The sequence below is a fragment of the Sciurus vulgaris genome (genome assembly GCF_902686455.1).
Source record: "Sciurus vulgaris genome assembly, chromosome: 6".
NCBI lineage: Eukaryota > Metazoa > Chordata > Mammalia > Rodentia > Sciuridae > Sciurus > Sciurus vulgaris.
The window spans coordinates 62,852,469-62,869,748 of record NC_136466.1 but is presented as its reverse complement, the minus strand read 5'-3'; the positions used below and the strand labels follow the sequence as shown (position 1 = coordinate 62,869,748).

Genomic DNA, 17,280 nt, shown 5'->3' with positions numbered 1-17,280 from the left:
GTTACCTTTCAAAAGAGAGCTAAAGACAAATCCTGAAATCAGAACCTGGCCCCAGAGACCAAGCTGACCTGACTCCTTTCTGCTGAGTGGAAAGTCAGGAGTTGACCTTTATTAATCTCTGCTTCACATGCAAGAACAAGGGGTTTAGGGTTCAATATTCCATGTTCTTCTGCATACCCACATAGTAGGAATCAGAATGCAGTTCCAATAACTAGATTCCAGCACTTTTGTTCTGCTACAAGAACAAAAGTCACTAATAAAGGTGTCAAAGCTGAAAATGTTTTGGAAAGCCAAGAAGAGAATAAAGAAAACCACAGCCTTTGATGCAATAATAACTTTTGCATAAAGGGCTCCATGTTACAGTGCACCAGAGACCTTACTGCCATACACTCCACATTCCATTTTTTATGAGAAAGAGGAAAATGGAAATAAAATCCAAATGGATATTAGGCATTCTTCCAAAAGTAAGTTCAACTATATATCTTGATTGGAGAACATGGACCCAATTTATACATGTACAGTCAAAGCTTGGAGATGAAAAGAAGCATCTAGTTCGATCCCTTCATTTTCCAGATGAACAAAGTGATGCATCTAGGGATTAAGTAGCGGGTCCCAGCCCTTCATCCTATAGTGGCCAGCTTGGGGAAAGGAGTTACAGATCGTCCCTTAGACTAATCCTGCCTGACTCAGAGATTACACTACTGACCTATAGTGGCGAGAAGAAACTTAGAGCTCCTCTCAAGTACTCTTCTCACTGGACTTGTGAAGCCCATTTATTCATTCAAGGACTAGTTACTAGTTTCTGCATGCCAGATGCTATTCTTGGTACTTGGGCTACAGAGGAGGACAGAACAGGTGCCTGCTCCTTTTGCACTTACATTCAAGTGTGCAGCGTGGTCAATAAGTGCAAAATAAATTGTACAATATAGCTTCAGATAGTGATCTGTGCTCAGGGAAACAGAACAGTGCATTATGATGAGGGACTAATGACAGAAGGACGACTTCCAAGGCATCTCCAGGAGGCAGAATTCACCAGATATGAGACTTGAAGAAAATGAAGGAGCCAGTCACGTGGAATTCAGAGGGAGGAGGATTCCGGTCAGAAGGAACAGCAGCCGTGGGAGGCAGTGTGAAAGGAAAGAAGCCTGTGGCTGGATGAGGGCATGCAGGAGGGAGATGCTGGAGGAGAGGTCAGGGCAGGGGCAGAGGCTGCTGCGTCTCACCCCAGGTCCCCCTGGCCTGGAAGGTGGAAAGGGGGCTGGGATTCAGACAAGAGCCTCAGGCTCACAGTTTTTATGGTTTTGCCAGCTGCACTTTGCAGGCCCTAGCATTGTGGAGACATTATGAGCAGTTGCCAGATCAGTTCAGGAGGTGGCATACTGGCCCCCAGAGGTCTGTGCTCACACTCAGGACCTGGTAAGGAACAAGCCTTCAAAGGCCAAGGGAGCCCCCAGGAGCAGAGTGGCCAGACAGCACTGAGATGAAGAGTGGCCCCTCCCTTCCCTTCAGTCATCATGACTCACTGTCATGAATCAGCCTTGCCAGCTCAGAGGAAGGGCTCAATAGAGGCGAAGGCTAATTTTGTAATCATTATTATTAATTTTTAATCACATGAGAACTCATGAATACATTTTCTCTGTTGGAAAAAAAAAGAAATAAAATAAAATATAGTCCCCATAGCTAATGTCCCCTTATATTCCTCTGTTCCGATTCTGGTCATCTTGCCAGTCCCCTACCTATCTGTCATCCAGAACTAAATACTATTATAAGTTTGGTGAATATCTTTTCAGACCATTTCCTATACCTTAAAACATATACATGTGCACTCCTAGAAAAGACAGTGTAATTTCTGTGGGTTTGTTTTACTACATTGCAGCATACTGTATAATGGTTCTAGAACTTGGTTTTGCCCTCACCAGGTCCTGAGTGGCTCTCCAGGTATTGCATAAATACTCACCTCTTTTTTCTAATTGCAATGTGATATTCTTTTATACACTATGCCACAGTTTATCTCCATATGAATTGTAATTTAGACTATTTCCAATTCTTTATACATTACAATGAAATTTCCTCTTTGTACACTTGTGTGAGTGTTGGTCCTCTCTTGTAGATAGAGGACCTGATTCTGAGATGCAGGGCCCAAAAGAAAACTGAAGCACCTGTGAAAATTTCAAAGCCCCTTGTGGTTGATAACCCAGAAGACTCATCCTTCCCTCATGTACTCACTTCATAACTTTCCTCAATTCTGATTCCTTTGGGACTCTGTACAAGGAAGAACCTCACTTTGATGAACTCTACGAACTTTTAGAGTTCTTGCATACAACTCTGTAACTCCAAGGGTTAAACCTGTGTGGTGGTCTCACAAGCAGGGATTTGATTCCCTCTCAGAGGTTACTGGGCATTTGTGAGAGAGCATTGCTTTGTATTGCAACATGTCAAGATCACAATGTGCCACTCCAACCAAAGGTATGCATTTAAAGGGTGTTCCTGGGGAAATGACTAGCACATAGACAGCCACTAACTTCTGCTCACCGTTTCCCATGCCCTTTCTTGACATTAGGAGATATGCTGTTACCTTTTGCAAATTCTATGTAAGTTTATTCACCACATACTACATTAAGACTGTATAACCAGGACCTCCTACCTCCCAGACCAGTAGAACCACCTTGATCCTAGACCTATTAATCCTGAGAGTGTGGTTTTCCATGACCATCTGCATATACTTGGCTCTTCCACATAGAACCATTAGACACACCAATGACATCGGGTCCTAACCTCCAGCCTGTGGATCTCTCTTTTGCTCCTTAGTCCTATGCCCTCTCCTTCCCCTTAACCCCACATTAACACTAAGAATGGCTCTTCTTCTTCAGCCTTGACTCAGGTGTCACCTGCTCAGGGAGCTGCTGCCCTCTTGGTGTCCTCTCTGCCCCCTCTTCATTTACTTCACAGATGGTAAGCACACGCCCGTGTGCTCATCCGTGTGCTCTCTCCTTCCCAGGGCATCTGCAGCACAGTGCCTGGCACAGAATAGATGCTCTGGATAAAGAAAAGAAGGAATGAACTTTAAAAGTTGGAGAAATAAATACTTCAGTTCTTCCTCAAATGTTTGCCAACATCTCTCCCATCTTGTACAAGTAATTTTGTTAAACCTACACAATCCAGAAATTCACCTTGGTCCAAGGGCTTGGTAATTAGGAGTGCATCCATCTGGGTACACATTAGAGATACACAGGCATCCCTGGGTATTGGCAAGGGATTGGTTCCAGAACCCTTTCAGATATCCAAATTCACAGATGTTTCTGTCCCTTTTATAAAATAGCATAGTGTTTACAAATAACCTGTGCACATTTCTTCTCATATACTTTAAGTCATTTCTGGATTTCTTGTAATACCTAATGCAGTGTAAATGCTAGAAAATATTGTTATACTGAATTGTTTAGGGAATAATGACCCCAAAAAAATCCATACATGCTCAGTACAGAAGCAATTTTTTTTCAAGTATTTTTCTGTCTGTGGTTGACTGAATCTGCAGATGTGGAACCCTGGAGTAAAAAAGCAGGAATTGCATGTACATATGGTATCTAATTGGGATCCCGTATGTGGGTAATGATTTGATTATTTTATATGATATTATGTGTAGTCTACATATTATATGTATCATATGTTATATATAATACATATTCCACCTATATAAATTACCACAAATAATATCCTTTATGTATTTTTATATGATTTTATTTCATCATGCACCATGATTATCATGCCATATGAAGATCTATCTCATGTTGATAAGAAATATATGTCTTTCTCAAAAATAAATGTACTCACTTTTGCTGAGGTTTGTGTGCAGCGTAGGGATGGCAAGTAGAAGCCATCAGACCATAAGTACCCCTCCCCTACTCCCACCCTTAGAGACCAAAGGACTCTGCATAGTGGTGAGGATGAGGGAGTGCTTGCTCATCCACAGGTGCAGTGCCAGCGTGGGCTGCGGCGGGGCAGGCTGAGGTGCAGAGAGAAGTGTAGGATGCAGCAGGAGGGGAGGGACAGAAAGGCAAGAGGAGAGAAGTCTGGAGCCCAAGGCTGCATTAGCCAACACAGCAGTGAGGGGCACAGAAAGTGAGAAGGGCTAGAGATGACTGAGGTAGGGACGGGAAGTCAGGAGAGATGGAGTCTTTGTGGAGAAGCATAGTGGGCAGCCCAGCAGCAGCCTGGGAGGGCAAGGTCATGGTCAGAGGTGAAGTAGGCCCTGGGAGGCTTCCTCTCTCCCCTCAAGAAGGTAGAAAATTTGTCTTCCAATGGTTTTGCCATATGGTTTTCCAACAAATGGGAACATTTGCATGTTTCCAAGTGGGACTTGTTTGTCTCCATCTGGAGTCTCAAAGTTCAAAACAAACTTCCAAACAAAGGGACCCTCTGCTCTGCAGTTCTCCGTCCTGTGCTCTGGCAAGGAGGGAACCAAGGTCCTCAACTCCCCTGATGATTTTCACAGCCAGGGCCACAGAGAGCCCCACCCCCAGCTTCCTCCTGCGTCTTTCCCCTCCAATTGTTGTGAACATCCTCAGGGGGACAGTTTCTTAGGTTTCATTTAACCCTTTCTTCCTATTCTTATAATTGTGCAAGGAAAATGAGAATGTTTCCCCCATGGAAGCTACTGAGTCTTATAGGTGGTCCAAGGTCCAGGTCTCCCAAAAACTAAATTCATCAGCACCCAGCTCGATGTGTTCTTGAAAAGAACCCACTAGAGAAGAGCTGGTCAGGGTAGCTCCCTGTAGTTGGAAAATCCTGAGGTACATTTTCATGGGCACCACTCTGTTCCTACCCACCCTTGTCACTGAGGGTAGGTGTAAGTGAAGGACAGTCCTCATAGCACACATCGAGACTTTGTTTGGCATGCATCACACTATTTTTTTTTTTTTTTTTTGCAGTGCTGGGGATTTGAACCCAGGGCCTTGTGCTTGCGAGGCAAGCACTCTATCAACTGAGCTATATCCCCAGCCCCACGCTATGTATTTTAATATACAAAACATCCAACAGGTAGATGCTGTCATAATACCCATTTTACAGATGGAGAATTTAAGACAGAGGCTGAGACTGGTCCTCCATGAGGGGAGAAGCCTTGTCTGTCCTGTTCATCACCATCTCCCCTGCAGCCAGCCCAGGCTTGACTCAAAGTGAGCACTCAATATGCAGTTGTTGAATGACTGAATGGATGAATGAATATCATTCTTTTATTTGGCTATGTCCTGTAATCTGACATTTTTTGAACTCAGTCTTTGGGCAATGACTAAATATATTCATGGAATAGTTCTATTAACTTACTTGAACTTTCTCCTGGGTGGGGGAAAAATATATATTTTATATATACATATATATATATATATGTATATATAAAATATGTATATCTTTTCTCCAAGCATTAGAACCTAGCAAGTTATCTGCAACTTGAAAATTGAATAAGGAATCTCAATATGACTGTGTAGGTAATCTCTAGAGAGATCTTTTGGAATAAGTTAAATATTTATTAATCACTTATTGTTTTAAAAGCTATTTTAGGTCTCTTGTCTTTTTCAACAGCAAAAATCTGTTTGCAAATTCACAGGAATAGCTGTTTAAAAGCCTAAGCAAGGGAATCCATAGCCTAGAAATCTTCATTCTTTCTGGTATCTCAGGGCTTGTTATATATACGAAAGCCCAAAAACCACTGTGAAGAGGTTAGGGCTGCTTTTGCTCCCACTCACTGGAAAAAAAAAAAAAAAAATCTTAATAAGCTATCAAAATATGTTCCAAATCCATTGTTCCTTGAATTTACCTCAAGATTCTCTAATTGCTATCATGCTTTGGGATCATAAGCCATATTAAAGTTTTCTACCTGTGTAAGATAGAAATACTGGACTTATCTAACAGGTGTTCTTTGTCCAGTTTTAAGAGGGTGGCTACTTTACCTTCCCTGATACCCAGACTCTAGTGCGTTGAATTACTCTTACACAGGACTAAGCTAGAAGTGAGATCTGGTCCAGATCTGCCAAAAGATGCTGCGTGTCATAAATCAGAGAGCGATTCTGGCCCACTGTTTCCTTGTCTATTAGTTGAGGGTATGGTATTCTGCACATGTTCTTAGTTAATGTCATTAATTCTATGGACAGGGATTTTCCCAATCTTGTTTTTCAACACTGGAAAGTCACACTTCATTTATCATGAATTAAGTTCAGAAGGTGGCGGTATTAGTAGTCACAGGAATGTAAAGAACCCCACCCTATTTTGGTTAATTTTGACTAAAAATATTCAGAAAATAAATCTCTATGATACACGCCTATAAGAACTAATTACCAAACTAACAATAATAATAATTTGGGGTAAGAGCTAGTTGACCATGCAAAAGCCAGGGTGGATCTGTGAGGTTAGTCATGAGGTCACATACCTGCTGTTTTCCTCAAAGGGGAAGTGACTAGAGTGGAGGTGCCCAGTCTACTCTTAGGGCTGTGTAGTATTAGAGTCAAAAAAAGATCGGGGACATCCTGTCCCAAAATATTTATTGATACCTACTGTTCTAGGTAGTGGGGGATAGCAGGTGAACCCTGCTGGCAAGACCATTCCTTCATTGAACCAAGGTTCTAGTAAGGCAGAGATGAATCAGTGATAAGGGCACAAGAGAAAGGATGGGAAGTGGGGACATAGGTAGGAGGCTGTAGGAATCCCAATACCTCACCCACTGGTCCAGCCGCCTTCTTCAGTGAGGAGGACCAGGCCCACACAGCAGTGACAAGCTCAAGACTAGATTACACCCGCCTTCTCAGCACCAGGGCTGGGGTGGGAACCGTCTTCCTGCAAAGTCTTTCCTCCACAGCCCCTCCCAACAAGTCTCTTTCCCTCTCATTGTCCAGCCGGTAGAGCCAGTATCAAGAGAGGGAAGACAAGCACTCAAGCACCCTCTTGTTGGTCCCAGGACACAGGGTCCCTTCCAAGCCCCAGGCCCCCAGGAGCCAGGCAGAAGCCCGGCGGGGCGGGGCCTCGGACTCGCGCCCGCACGTCCAGCAGGTGGCAGCAGCGAGCGGCCGCGCCCCCCGCGCTGCCAGCCCGTGAGCCCACATCATGGATGGCGAGCTCTCCTATTTCGCTTTGCTCGCCCTGGAATCCCAGACCCCAGGTGACGGGCAGGATTCATGAGCCGGTCGCAGGGGCCGGGGCAGGAGCCTCTGGCTCCCGACGCTGGCCGAGAGGTGGGTCCCGGGGCGGGTCGCTGCTGCCCGAGGCCGGGCGGGGACGCGCTGCCCCCGCCCTGCCTCCCTGTGGTCCACACCCCCTTTGGGCTCCAGAGCCGCTGGGCTGGAATAGTGCGGGGTGCGCGCGAGCAGGCGCTGCCAGTCCCGCCGCTGCCCGGTGTTCGGGTCCCGGGAGCTGTGGGACCAGGCCGCCGGCGTCCTCCCCGCCTCCTCCTCCTTCCTGCTCTCACCTGCGCCTGTTAGTCCACTCGCCTTCCAGGCCAGTGGCTCCAGCCCAGAAGGAGAGGGGACAGCAGAGAGAGAGAGCACCTGAGGACACAGAGCTGGCCCTGGACTGCCTTTTCACCCCCAGGTGATGAGTGCGGTCGAGAGAACCGAAGATTTAAAAAGCAACCGGGGCCTCCGTATTGAATGAAAGACCCAGTGCAAAGGCATCACCATGAACACGAGCAGTAAGTGGATCCTCCTCTCCTTTGCCATGGGAACAGGGGTGGGGGCGGGAGGTGCAGGAGCCTGCGCGGGGCTGCCTGGAAGGAGGAAGGAAGCCTGGCATCTGCGTGGACACCTGACCCCAGACTCCTTTGGGTGCTTTCTGAGTCCCCTGACAGAGGAATGGTTTTTGGGTCTGGCTTTTCGTGATGATTTTGCTAATGTTTAATCAGCGGTGCCAGTTGCCTCTATCGGAAAGGCTGCTGTCTCCTTCTAGCAATGCCTGAGAAGGCCTAGGCAGCAGTACGTGGCCATTGTCTGATGTGGGGGCTCCAAGAGACCTCCCAGCACACATCTGGAAAACCATGGAGCTCTTATCCATGATCTGCAGAGAGCAGGGAAGCTGGCTGGCGGGGTGGGTGGGCATGGACGGGCAATGGGATAGGATAGAGCAATTTCATAAACAAATCCTCATGAAGCCACCTTTGAGTCTGGAGGCTGTGAAAGATCCAGTTCCTGTGCCCCTCAGCCCAGTGAAGTTGGGGCTGGTTTCTCCTCCTACCTACAGGCTTGTTGGCCACCCTGAGAACCACAGAAAGGGCAAGGCCTTGGGGCCACAGCTCTAATGTGCCAGAGGTAATAATAGTTATAGAACCAGAACCAGACATTTTGCTTCTGGGTTGGGCCTCTGCTACAGAGAAATGCATTTGGCAAGACAAGGAGGCAGTCTCTCTCTTCAATGTAGTCCCCTGACCATGGACAGAAGTTGGGGTGTTGTGACCTGGGCGATGACCCTGAGAGGGCAAAACTAGGTTCAAGTCTCACTCCCCTGCCCCATTGTCAGCTTGGATTGTCTAAGTCACTCCAACATCAGGTGGGGGCTGTTGAAGCAGAGGACCCCTACCAACATTCTCTTCCCTGGGTCTCTGACTTTGTTATTAGTCCCAACTCCACATTTCAGATTGTTCATCTGTAACATCACAGTGGTTATGTTAGAGACCCTTCTATTCTAAAAACCTACAAGTTTTTTTTCTTTCTGAAAAAGCTAGAACTGAAGCAGGTTTGGAAAAATCAGTACCTTACTGAGGTCTTGTGCAGCCCAAACCTACTATTTCCTCACCCTCCCTCCATTTCAAGGCCGTTGGCATAGAGAAGAGGAAAACAAAACAAAAGCCACTGAGATGGAAATTGAAATATATTTATTTACTACATGTTTGTATGACTCATCTCTGCTGTCTTCCTTTGTGTATTGCATATCTATGCTAAGCAAGAGAGTGAGGCTGGACTCCCTCTGCCTCCTACAGCCAAAAATTTTGCCTCTGATTTTGACTGTCTAGAAGGATGTTTGGCTTCATACCAAGTTCAGGAAAGGAGCAAAACCCCGTAAACCTATTCACCTAGTGGGCCACATGTTTGCATCTGTGTGCCTCCAGGCAAATAAAGATGTGAATTACCTGTCACTTTTCACTATCTCTAGGGGTAAAAAAATATGTATTGGGGGGAATCCTTTCCCACTAAGTGATAAAAGAGAAAAATGTCTATTACTCATGGAACTAAGGGCAGCAATAAGCAACCGATTATGCACTTTTCCCTAAGAAACTCTGTCCTGTTAGCAACACTGAGTATTCCAGAAAGAAATAGAAATTTTCCTTTTTTTTTTTTTTTTAAGAAATAACAATGAAGAGAGTTGAACACTGCAGATGAGGATGGGCAAAAATGCCATTCCAACTTCATCTACTTTTTCTAAGCAGGGAGAGTGTTTATTTTGCAGAAGTGGTAGAAAATAAACAAGAATGGCTCAGGTAGCCTCAAGAGCCCCTGAGTTCCCCATGAGAGGAAATGCTTCTCTGAGTGGGTACCTGGGGGGACAGTGTGGGGGAGTCTTCGGCTCAGGGCTTTGCAACTGGATCCAGTCATCACTGAGGTTCCTCCCAACTCTGAGAGTCTGCCAATGGAGAGACTAGAAATCAGACCTCACAAGAACAACAAGGCCATAAGGTCACCAGGACAGAGCGTTGGCAAGAGGTCCTTAGCAGAACAGATCTAAGCAAAATGCTCCCCTTTGAGAAGTGAAATTTCGTCTGATTCTTATGCCTGAAATTGTCCCTAATAGAAACTCCCACTTAGTTTCTTTATTTCACTTTCCAGTCGTATGGTCTTCACTCTTCCTCAGGCCAAGGCCAGGCACTTCCCTGCTGGCTCTCACTGGACTCTCCCACCAGAGCTGTGGCATGCTATTATTACTCCAGTTTATAGGTGACTTTGTGGCTACTATGTTGCAAATTCAAGTCACACTGTTAATTATTGGCTTGTGAAAGGTGTTTGAAAGTCAACATATTTAGTAGGGGATACAACCCCTAATCAGTGGTTCAAATGCCAACAATGAAGTGCAGATGAAGCTTGATTTTGTAAAGTTAGTTTAGTGATAAATTTTCAGTATAATTTTTGATACTAGTATAAAAGTGAATTCTGTAAATAACTATATAGGTGTGTTTATGGGAAGAAAGCTGAGAATTTTCCGGCTCTGGTTTGTCTTTAGAACCCTGCATGGGATCCACAAGGCGCATTGCTGGCCAGTACCTGAGTTGTAACAGTTTATGTCTGGGCCAGGTGGGCAAAGCCTATTTCCTCCATGTTGCAGAATAAAGCCCTGCTTCCTGGGGGGGCGGGGGGGTGGATCCTAATCACTTCATCTGGAGAAGAGCAAGGGCTATGGTCTTTGGTCAGCTTTTGGTGTCGATAGGGCTCAGGCCCTGGAATCAGTGTCCTGAGTTCCGTTCTTTTTCTCTCATTAGCTGTGTGGTTTTCAGCACAGTTGTCTCATCTGCAAAAATTAGAATGGAATGAAGACTAAATGTTCATGTTTCATGTAAAATACCAAGTGGGGCACCTTAGCTGTGGACATTGTGCCTCCTTGTCTACGAGGGGGTGGTCAGGCTGCCATTGTTACTGTGGGAGTTGTTGTGGCGATAGTCACTGTTGACTTTAGGACATTAGCAAGGAGATCACTCAGCCTTGCAGATGTCACACCTTCACTATGAATTGAGAAACATACCTGGAATGTGAGTTTTGAGGATTAAATAGGATTATAAGGAAATGGTTTGTAAACATGTGTAAACTATAATTATTAGTAAGAAACCCATTTCTCAGTGACAGGAAGAGGAACAGGCTCAGTCAGTGACTCCCCAGTGTGAATTTTAGAATCCCTTCTTCTGAAATCACACTGAGCATCAGTTTGCTAAACAGCAGGCACCTGGGAGAAAAGGGGTAATTTGGGAGCTGATAGGACAAGGTGGCAGACAGACCTGACTCTGGCTCTCAGAGCCACTGAGGGAGGGGGAAGAAGGGCCCCTAGAGGAGAGAACAAGACTCCAAAGGCAGGAACAGGCCACCAAGGTTCAGGAAAGCCTGGACTCCTAGCGTGCTCCACTCCCTTGGGTGGAGGACTCCAGAGGAGGACAAGGGAAGCAGGCTACTCATTGCCACTTTGGCTTCTTGGGATCCTCTGCCATTTGGCCTTTCTCTCTCCTCTTGCATGCTCCCCACCTATTTCCAAGACTGTCATTTGTCTGCTGACCTCCTGGGGCAGCCCCTAACCAGTCTCCCTTCACCCACTCCAGCACCTCCAGTCTTCCCCCATCCACTCTCTGCAGTTCTCCCTCTGGGTCCACAGCCTGTCCTGCCTTAGCAGCCTGCTCCTCCACACTGCACCCTTCTCCCTGCACCTCCTGCACCTGTCCCATCTGCCTCTTTCTCTTCCTTCTACGGCCTTGCTCCTACCCACTCCTCCTGGAGAGCCCCTCCCCCACAGCACCAGCCCCGCCTGCTCACCCTGGGAACTGCACAAGCCCTCCCCAGCCTCCCTGTCCAGCTAATGACCCCCTGAGGTATGCCTGCTGTGCATCTTGCCCTTTCCTTCAGAGCCTGGTCTCTGTCATTATACACTCCCCGATGTGGTCACCGCATTGAAGCCCGTCACCCTAAACAGCCTACTCCACACAAGCTGTGGCTTATAGCTGTGGACTGCAGCCCCCAGCCATGATGCATTCTGGGGTGTTTCTTCATTCCGGTTTATACATTGGTCATTTTCATGACCCCAGACCACTCAACTCTCACAGAGTCCAGATCCACAAGGGCACCATCCATCAAGTGTGTAAGTTCTCAGAAAACCATCGATCTTTGGTTATTCCCTCTGTATCTTCCATTCCATGTTGACACCAGGCATTCCGAAATCATGGGAGCCTGGGTGGACCCCAGTGAGCCAGAAGCCCTGATCTGTATTCCATAAAACGTCTTTCTCCTCACTCACAATTCGCAGAGCTCCTGAACACTATGGCTTTCCTATGTACAAAGCCCAGGGCTGGTTCATCCTCAGGGTTGGGTGAGCATCGTGTGTACCATGGACAATGGTACCATCCATCCTCCCTAGTCTCATAGGCTTCCTCCTGCCTCTGGCCCTTTCTTTATTGTGGATTGGCATGCTAATGAATTACTTTCCTTGGAGTAGACCTTGCTTTTGTTTAAGAGAGTATTTAAGGATCACATAACCCCACAAAGGTGTCACAGGGCATGAAGAACCTGAGCTTCAGAATGTAGATTCCTGAGTTCACATTTGGGGTCTATGATGTACTCTGTGCTCTTGGACAGAATGGATTGTTTCTCTGAGCCTAAATTTTATCCAGTATAAAATGTGAGCAATAATATGCCAACTTGCAAGGTTCTTGTGAGGATCAAGTGGAATACCATGGGTCTCAGGGAGTGGAGTTGAATCTGAGGTTGAGTTGGCATTGAGTAAAGCAAAGTTCTGAAATAACAGTAACATAAAAAACCAAACTTGTGGTGAAATTGTGCCTGTTTTGATGGTACAGTAGCCAGTGCAGGATTTTGTACATAGGAAAGTCATAAGCTTCAGGAAAATCATTTACCTGGTGTTGTATGTGGTTTGGGTTGAAAAGGGCAAGATAGGAAGTTAAGATCCTAAGTGAGACTGGGCGTGATGGTGCGTGCCTGTAATTCCAGCAATTGGGGAGGCTGAGGCAGGAGGATCAAAAGCTCAAAGTCAGTCTCAGCAACTTAGTGTGGCACTAAGCAATCCAGCAAGACCCTGTATCTAAATAAAATACTTTTTTAAAAGGGCTGGGGATGTGGCTTAGAGATTAAGCACCCCTGGGTTCAATCCCCAGTACCAACAACAAGGTCCTAAGTGAAAGACAGTCGCTCTAGTTCAGAAAAGATATATGAGCCAGGATTTGGGAGGTTATAAGATAGAAATAGAGGGAAAGAACCTTTAGAAAATAGACTGCACAGCCTACTGCCTACTCCTGCTGTGGGACAAAGAAGAGGATTCTTTCAGCTAGGGTCCTGGCAGGGCATGACAGGTAACAGAGAGGGCTTCAGTAGAAAAAAACTCTTCACATGTGTGCAGGAAGGATGTAGAAAAGAAAACAAGGAGAAGCAGGGGTGGCCCAGTACTAGGAGGCTTATTACCTGCTTCCCCCACAACTGCCCCCAGCATGAAGGGGTGAAAGAAGGAGCCCAGAGACCCAGCTGGCTATGGGGTGAGGGCTACCTGACCAGACCCATGGCCCTTGGCTTCAGGAAGGCAACAGCATAATTCCAGGGAAAGAGCCAGGAGATAAATATTCTGACCTCTCTCCTCCCTTCCCCTGGGGACTCCCCGTTGGCCCCATTCAACCAGAAGCCAGAGGACTAGGAAGGCAGTTGACCCCCGTGATGGTGCGTCCCAGGGTACAATGTGGGTAGGAACAAGGCCCATGGGTCTGGAAGGACCAGGGGTTTCAGAACAGAAGACACCCCATGCTGGAGCAAGATGAACTTCTTTTGTCAGTGCTACTGCCTGGATCAGGAGTTCTAAGATTTCCTTAAGAAAAGGACCTGTTCCAGACACAAGCACAGGAGGGTGCCTTAAATTTGTGAAACAGATAAAATAGAGGTGATTATACACATTATGAAGGCAGAGGATTTTTTTCTTGGGGGAGAGGGCTTCCCAAATGAGTGAAGCAATTACAGATAAATGATTACTTGAGACTAAGGGGGCTTCCAGGAATAATGTAAGCAACAATCTTAAAATCATCCAAAATGAATATAACACATCTCTGAAAATCACAATGTGATTTCAAGAGCACTTGGATTACATACAGGAAGTGATATCAATTCTGAACTCCAACTTTCCTATCTGGCAAAAGCTTTATCTTGCTGAGATAGCATCTGCTGTGGTGAATGGTCACCAACTGGCTCTCACCCAATGTTAGCCAGATACCATTGTAAAAGAATAAAAAATAACCAGAAGTGTGTGAGCACCTTTGACTTTTGGGTTACTTTGCCAAGTAAATTGTCATCCTGTGGTTCTTAAGGGCACAGACTGGAAGTAGATGCCTGGGTTTAAATACCATCCCTGCCCCTTCCATGCTGAGTATCCTTGGGCAAGTCACTTACCTTCTCTGTACCCAAGTTCCTCATCTTTAATGATAATCAATGGGGTGGATAATAGTGCCTCTCTCATAGAGTCATTATCAAAAATAAACAAGTTCATAGTTGTGAATTGCTAAAAACAGTGTCTGGCATATTGCAAGTGTTTACAAAATGACTAAAATTAGTATGTGTTAGTTTACTAGGGCAAAGTATTATGAACTTGGTGGCTTAAACAACAGGAGCATATGGTTTCACAGTTGTGGAGGCTAAACATCCAAAATCAAGTGTTGGAAGGAGTGGTTCCTTCTAAAGGTCTCTGTCCTGGGCTTGTGACTGGCCCTCTTCTCCCTGGCTCTTCAGCTCTTCCCTCTGTGTGTGTCTGCATCCACATTTTCCTCTTTTGATAAGGACACTGGTCATATTGGATTAGGGCCCTTACTAATGACCTCATTTTAACTTGATTAAGCTCAGTAAAGACTATCTCCAAATAAGGTCACATTCTGAGAAACTGGGTGTCAGGACTTCAGTGTATGAATTTGAAGGGGACACAATTCAATCTCTAACATCGTTTCTCTTAAGGAAATGACTATTTGAGAAGAATACTTCCCTATGGCGTGGCTTACCCCCTGAATACCAGCAACTTCCCTGGGCGAGTATGAGATGCTGACAGTTAATTATTAAATACAGATGTCACAAAAGCTATCCACCTATTCCTGATGTTTCAACAATAGTTTTGTCATCCCTAATGAGCAGGGGTGGACCCTCTTCCCGTGAGCCTGAAGGAAAGAGTTCACATGTCAGAGGACCCCCAAGGGAGGACTGCAGGTGACTTAGTGTGTCCACAGGCAGTCTGTTTGCTGAAACACACTCCCACCCCACCCCCACAAGGCTCGTTATGCACAACTGTGGTATTTGGATAACACGAGGGAATTTATAGGCAAGGTATTAGTTTTCAATCTCCTTAGTTCCTGGGAGTGTCCAACATGGGGAATAAGAATTGGATCATTTATTCACTCAACAGATATTTACTGAATACAGGTTTGCACCAGGCATGATGCTGAGGACATGGAAGCAAATATAACCAATATGGTTCTTCCTTTCAAGGATCAAACAGGTGGGCAAAATGTGCCCTTTGTGGTCAGCATAATGGGACATGTTTTATTTGCCCCTAGGACAAGTGTTGAATAAATTTGAATTGTTCACCAACATTGAGAAGTTGGGAAATTAAAACTGGGATTTCTAGCTTCTCTTAAAAATATAAAGCTGGGAAAACTGCAGCCCTGACTATTTTCCCATGAGGCAATGGTCGGTAGGAGTGCTGGCTTTGGATGGGCATATAGTCATCTCTACTTTGCCACAGTGCTGACACTTCCTATTAAATTACACAATGACAGCTTAATATTTTTACATTACCTTTCCACTGTAGGCATCTGAATTTTTAAACCCCAGTCTGGTAGATGACCCATATAACATCAAATGTGGAGAGTGTATCTTCACACAGGCCTGGAGAAACTGCTGCTGATCCATTGGATTACGGTAGCAGGTGCTTGTCTGGAGTTGGCAATTAATTAACACTGCCCTGCTACTGAAGTTCTCTGAAGGGAGCAAAACCCCATTCCAGGACCTTATTTCCCCAGCTGGTCCATTCCCAGAAGGGCAATATCATATCCTGCAGGATAAAGTTGGACAAGTAACAGGACATACAGTGTCCTGCCTCCAGCTTACTTTAGGTAACCTAAAGTAAGTAGTAGAAGGGACCCAGAGCAGAGGAGGCAATTCTGGATCAGTGATCCCATCTCTGGGTACCTTTTCCAGCCAAAGAGAAGGCATCCTTGGAGACTGAGACATTCCAACAGTGTTCTGCCATAAAGAAAATGTGTGGTCCAATTGAGGATATGTAGTCAGTGGTATGGGCTGTGTGTCAACAATGTCAGCTGAAATAGCCAACCTACCAGGGGCAGTGCCGGAAGCCCACAGCAGTGATCCCACATGGTCATCAAAGACCTTTCTGAGGATATAATTTCTTCCATTTAAGGCGTATTCTTCCCCATTGACATGGAAGAAATCAAGGTAGCAAATAACTCACAGAAAGTAAAGTACAGTGCCTGTTTCATAGCAGGTGCTCAAAAGATATTGGATGAATTAGTTCATTAATGAAAAAAAAAAAAAAAAAAACCTGCTCTCTCTGCTAAGCTCTAGGATAAAGACAATCAAAGTATCGCTACTAAGCCTTAGGTTCATCTTTCCGACTATCCCCTGAGATTCTAACCTGGATAGCCTGAGGCTCTTCAACCTCAGAAAAACACCTGCTTCAGTTCTTATGGTGCCAGCTGATCCACAGAACCCCCATCTACTCGGTCACCTAGGTTGGGTAGGAATGCCGTCCTCTTAGGCCTTTCCCTTTCCTCCACTCTTCCATGTTCTGTCTGGTTATTTGTACCTTCAAAACATGACTTGAATTCTTCCTCTCCTCAACCATCATCACTTCCCAGCATCCACAACACCAAGCAGGACAGCCATGGTAGTACCCGGATGGGGAAGGTGAGGCTGATCTCAAGCTCGGCAAGAGGCAATAAAGCAACATGAGCTGCTGGAAAATGTGGTTTCAGGCTTTGTGGACTAAAGGAGATCAGAGCACCAATCTTCAGAACTCCATTCAGGCTCTTTCTGAAGCATTGTGTTCAGGAAGGACAGTGATCAATGGGTGCATGCCTGGGAAGGGGTGACCAGGGTGGTGGAAGGACTTGAAGCCTACTAGGGAGAGGGCCTTGAAAGACAGAAGACAGCAGTCAGATCCACACCTTGGTCTGTCTTCCTGAGAGTGTGGATGACCCCTTGTCAATTTCAAACAATGCTACTGGGTTGTGCCAGCTCCCTAGACATCTCCAGGCCTCTTTTCTAAGTGTCTCAATGGTCAGACAAGGGGTACACGTAGGCTTCATATTGCTGTTGCCTTACTCCCAGGCTGTGGTTTCTGCTCACGTGCTTGTACAACAGCCCCACCCCCATCTCCTGGCTGAATTCCACTCTCTCCTGCCTGTATCATTTTCAAAGCCTCTTCCTTGCATCTGCTTAATTTTGTGCAAAGCACAGGTCTTTCTCCACGGGCTATTATCTCTTGCCCTCACCAGCAGGGCCAATGAAACGACTACTTTGCAATAGTCTAATGACACAGTTGATCTATTTTAAGCACCTGAAG

General features: G+C 45.8%; 1 protein-coding gene across 1 annotated transcript in view; it reads left to right on the top strand.

Annotated features, from left to right (window-relative positions):
- Nucleotides 1–7,276: 7,276 nt before the first annotated feature.
- Nucleotides 7,277–17,280, top strand: part of ABLIM3 (actin binding LIM protein family member 3) — a 111,014-nt gene continuing 101,010 nt past the window's right edge. Inside the window, 2 exon segments of the mRNA XM_079144815.1 lie at nucleotides 7,277–7,643; nucleotides 7,645–7,672. Coding sequence (XP_079000941.1) covers nucleotides 7,632–7,643; nucleotides 7,645–7,672 — 40 coding nt within the window. The 5' untranslated portion in view covers nucleotides 7,277–7,631.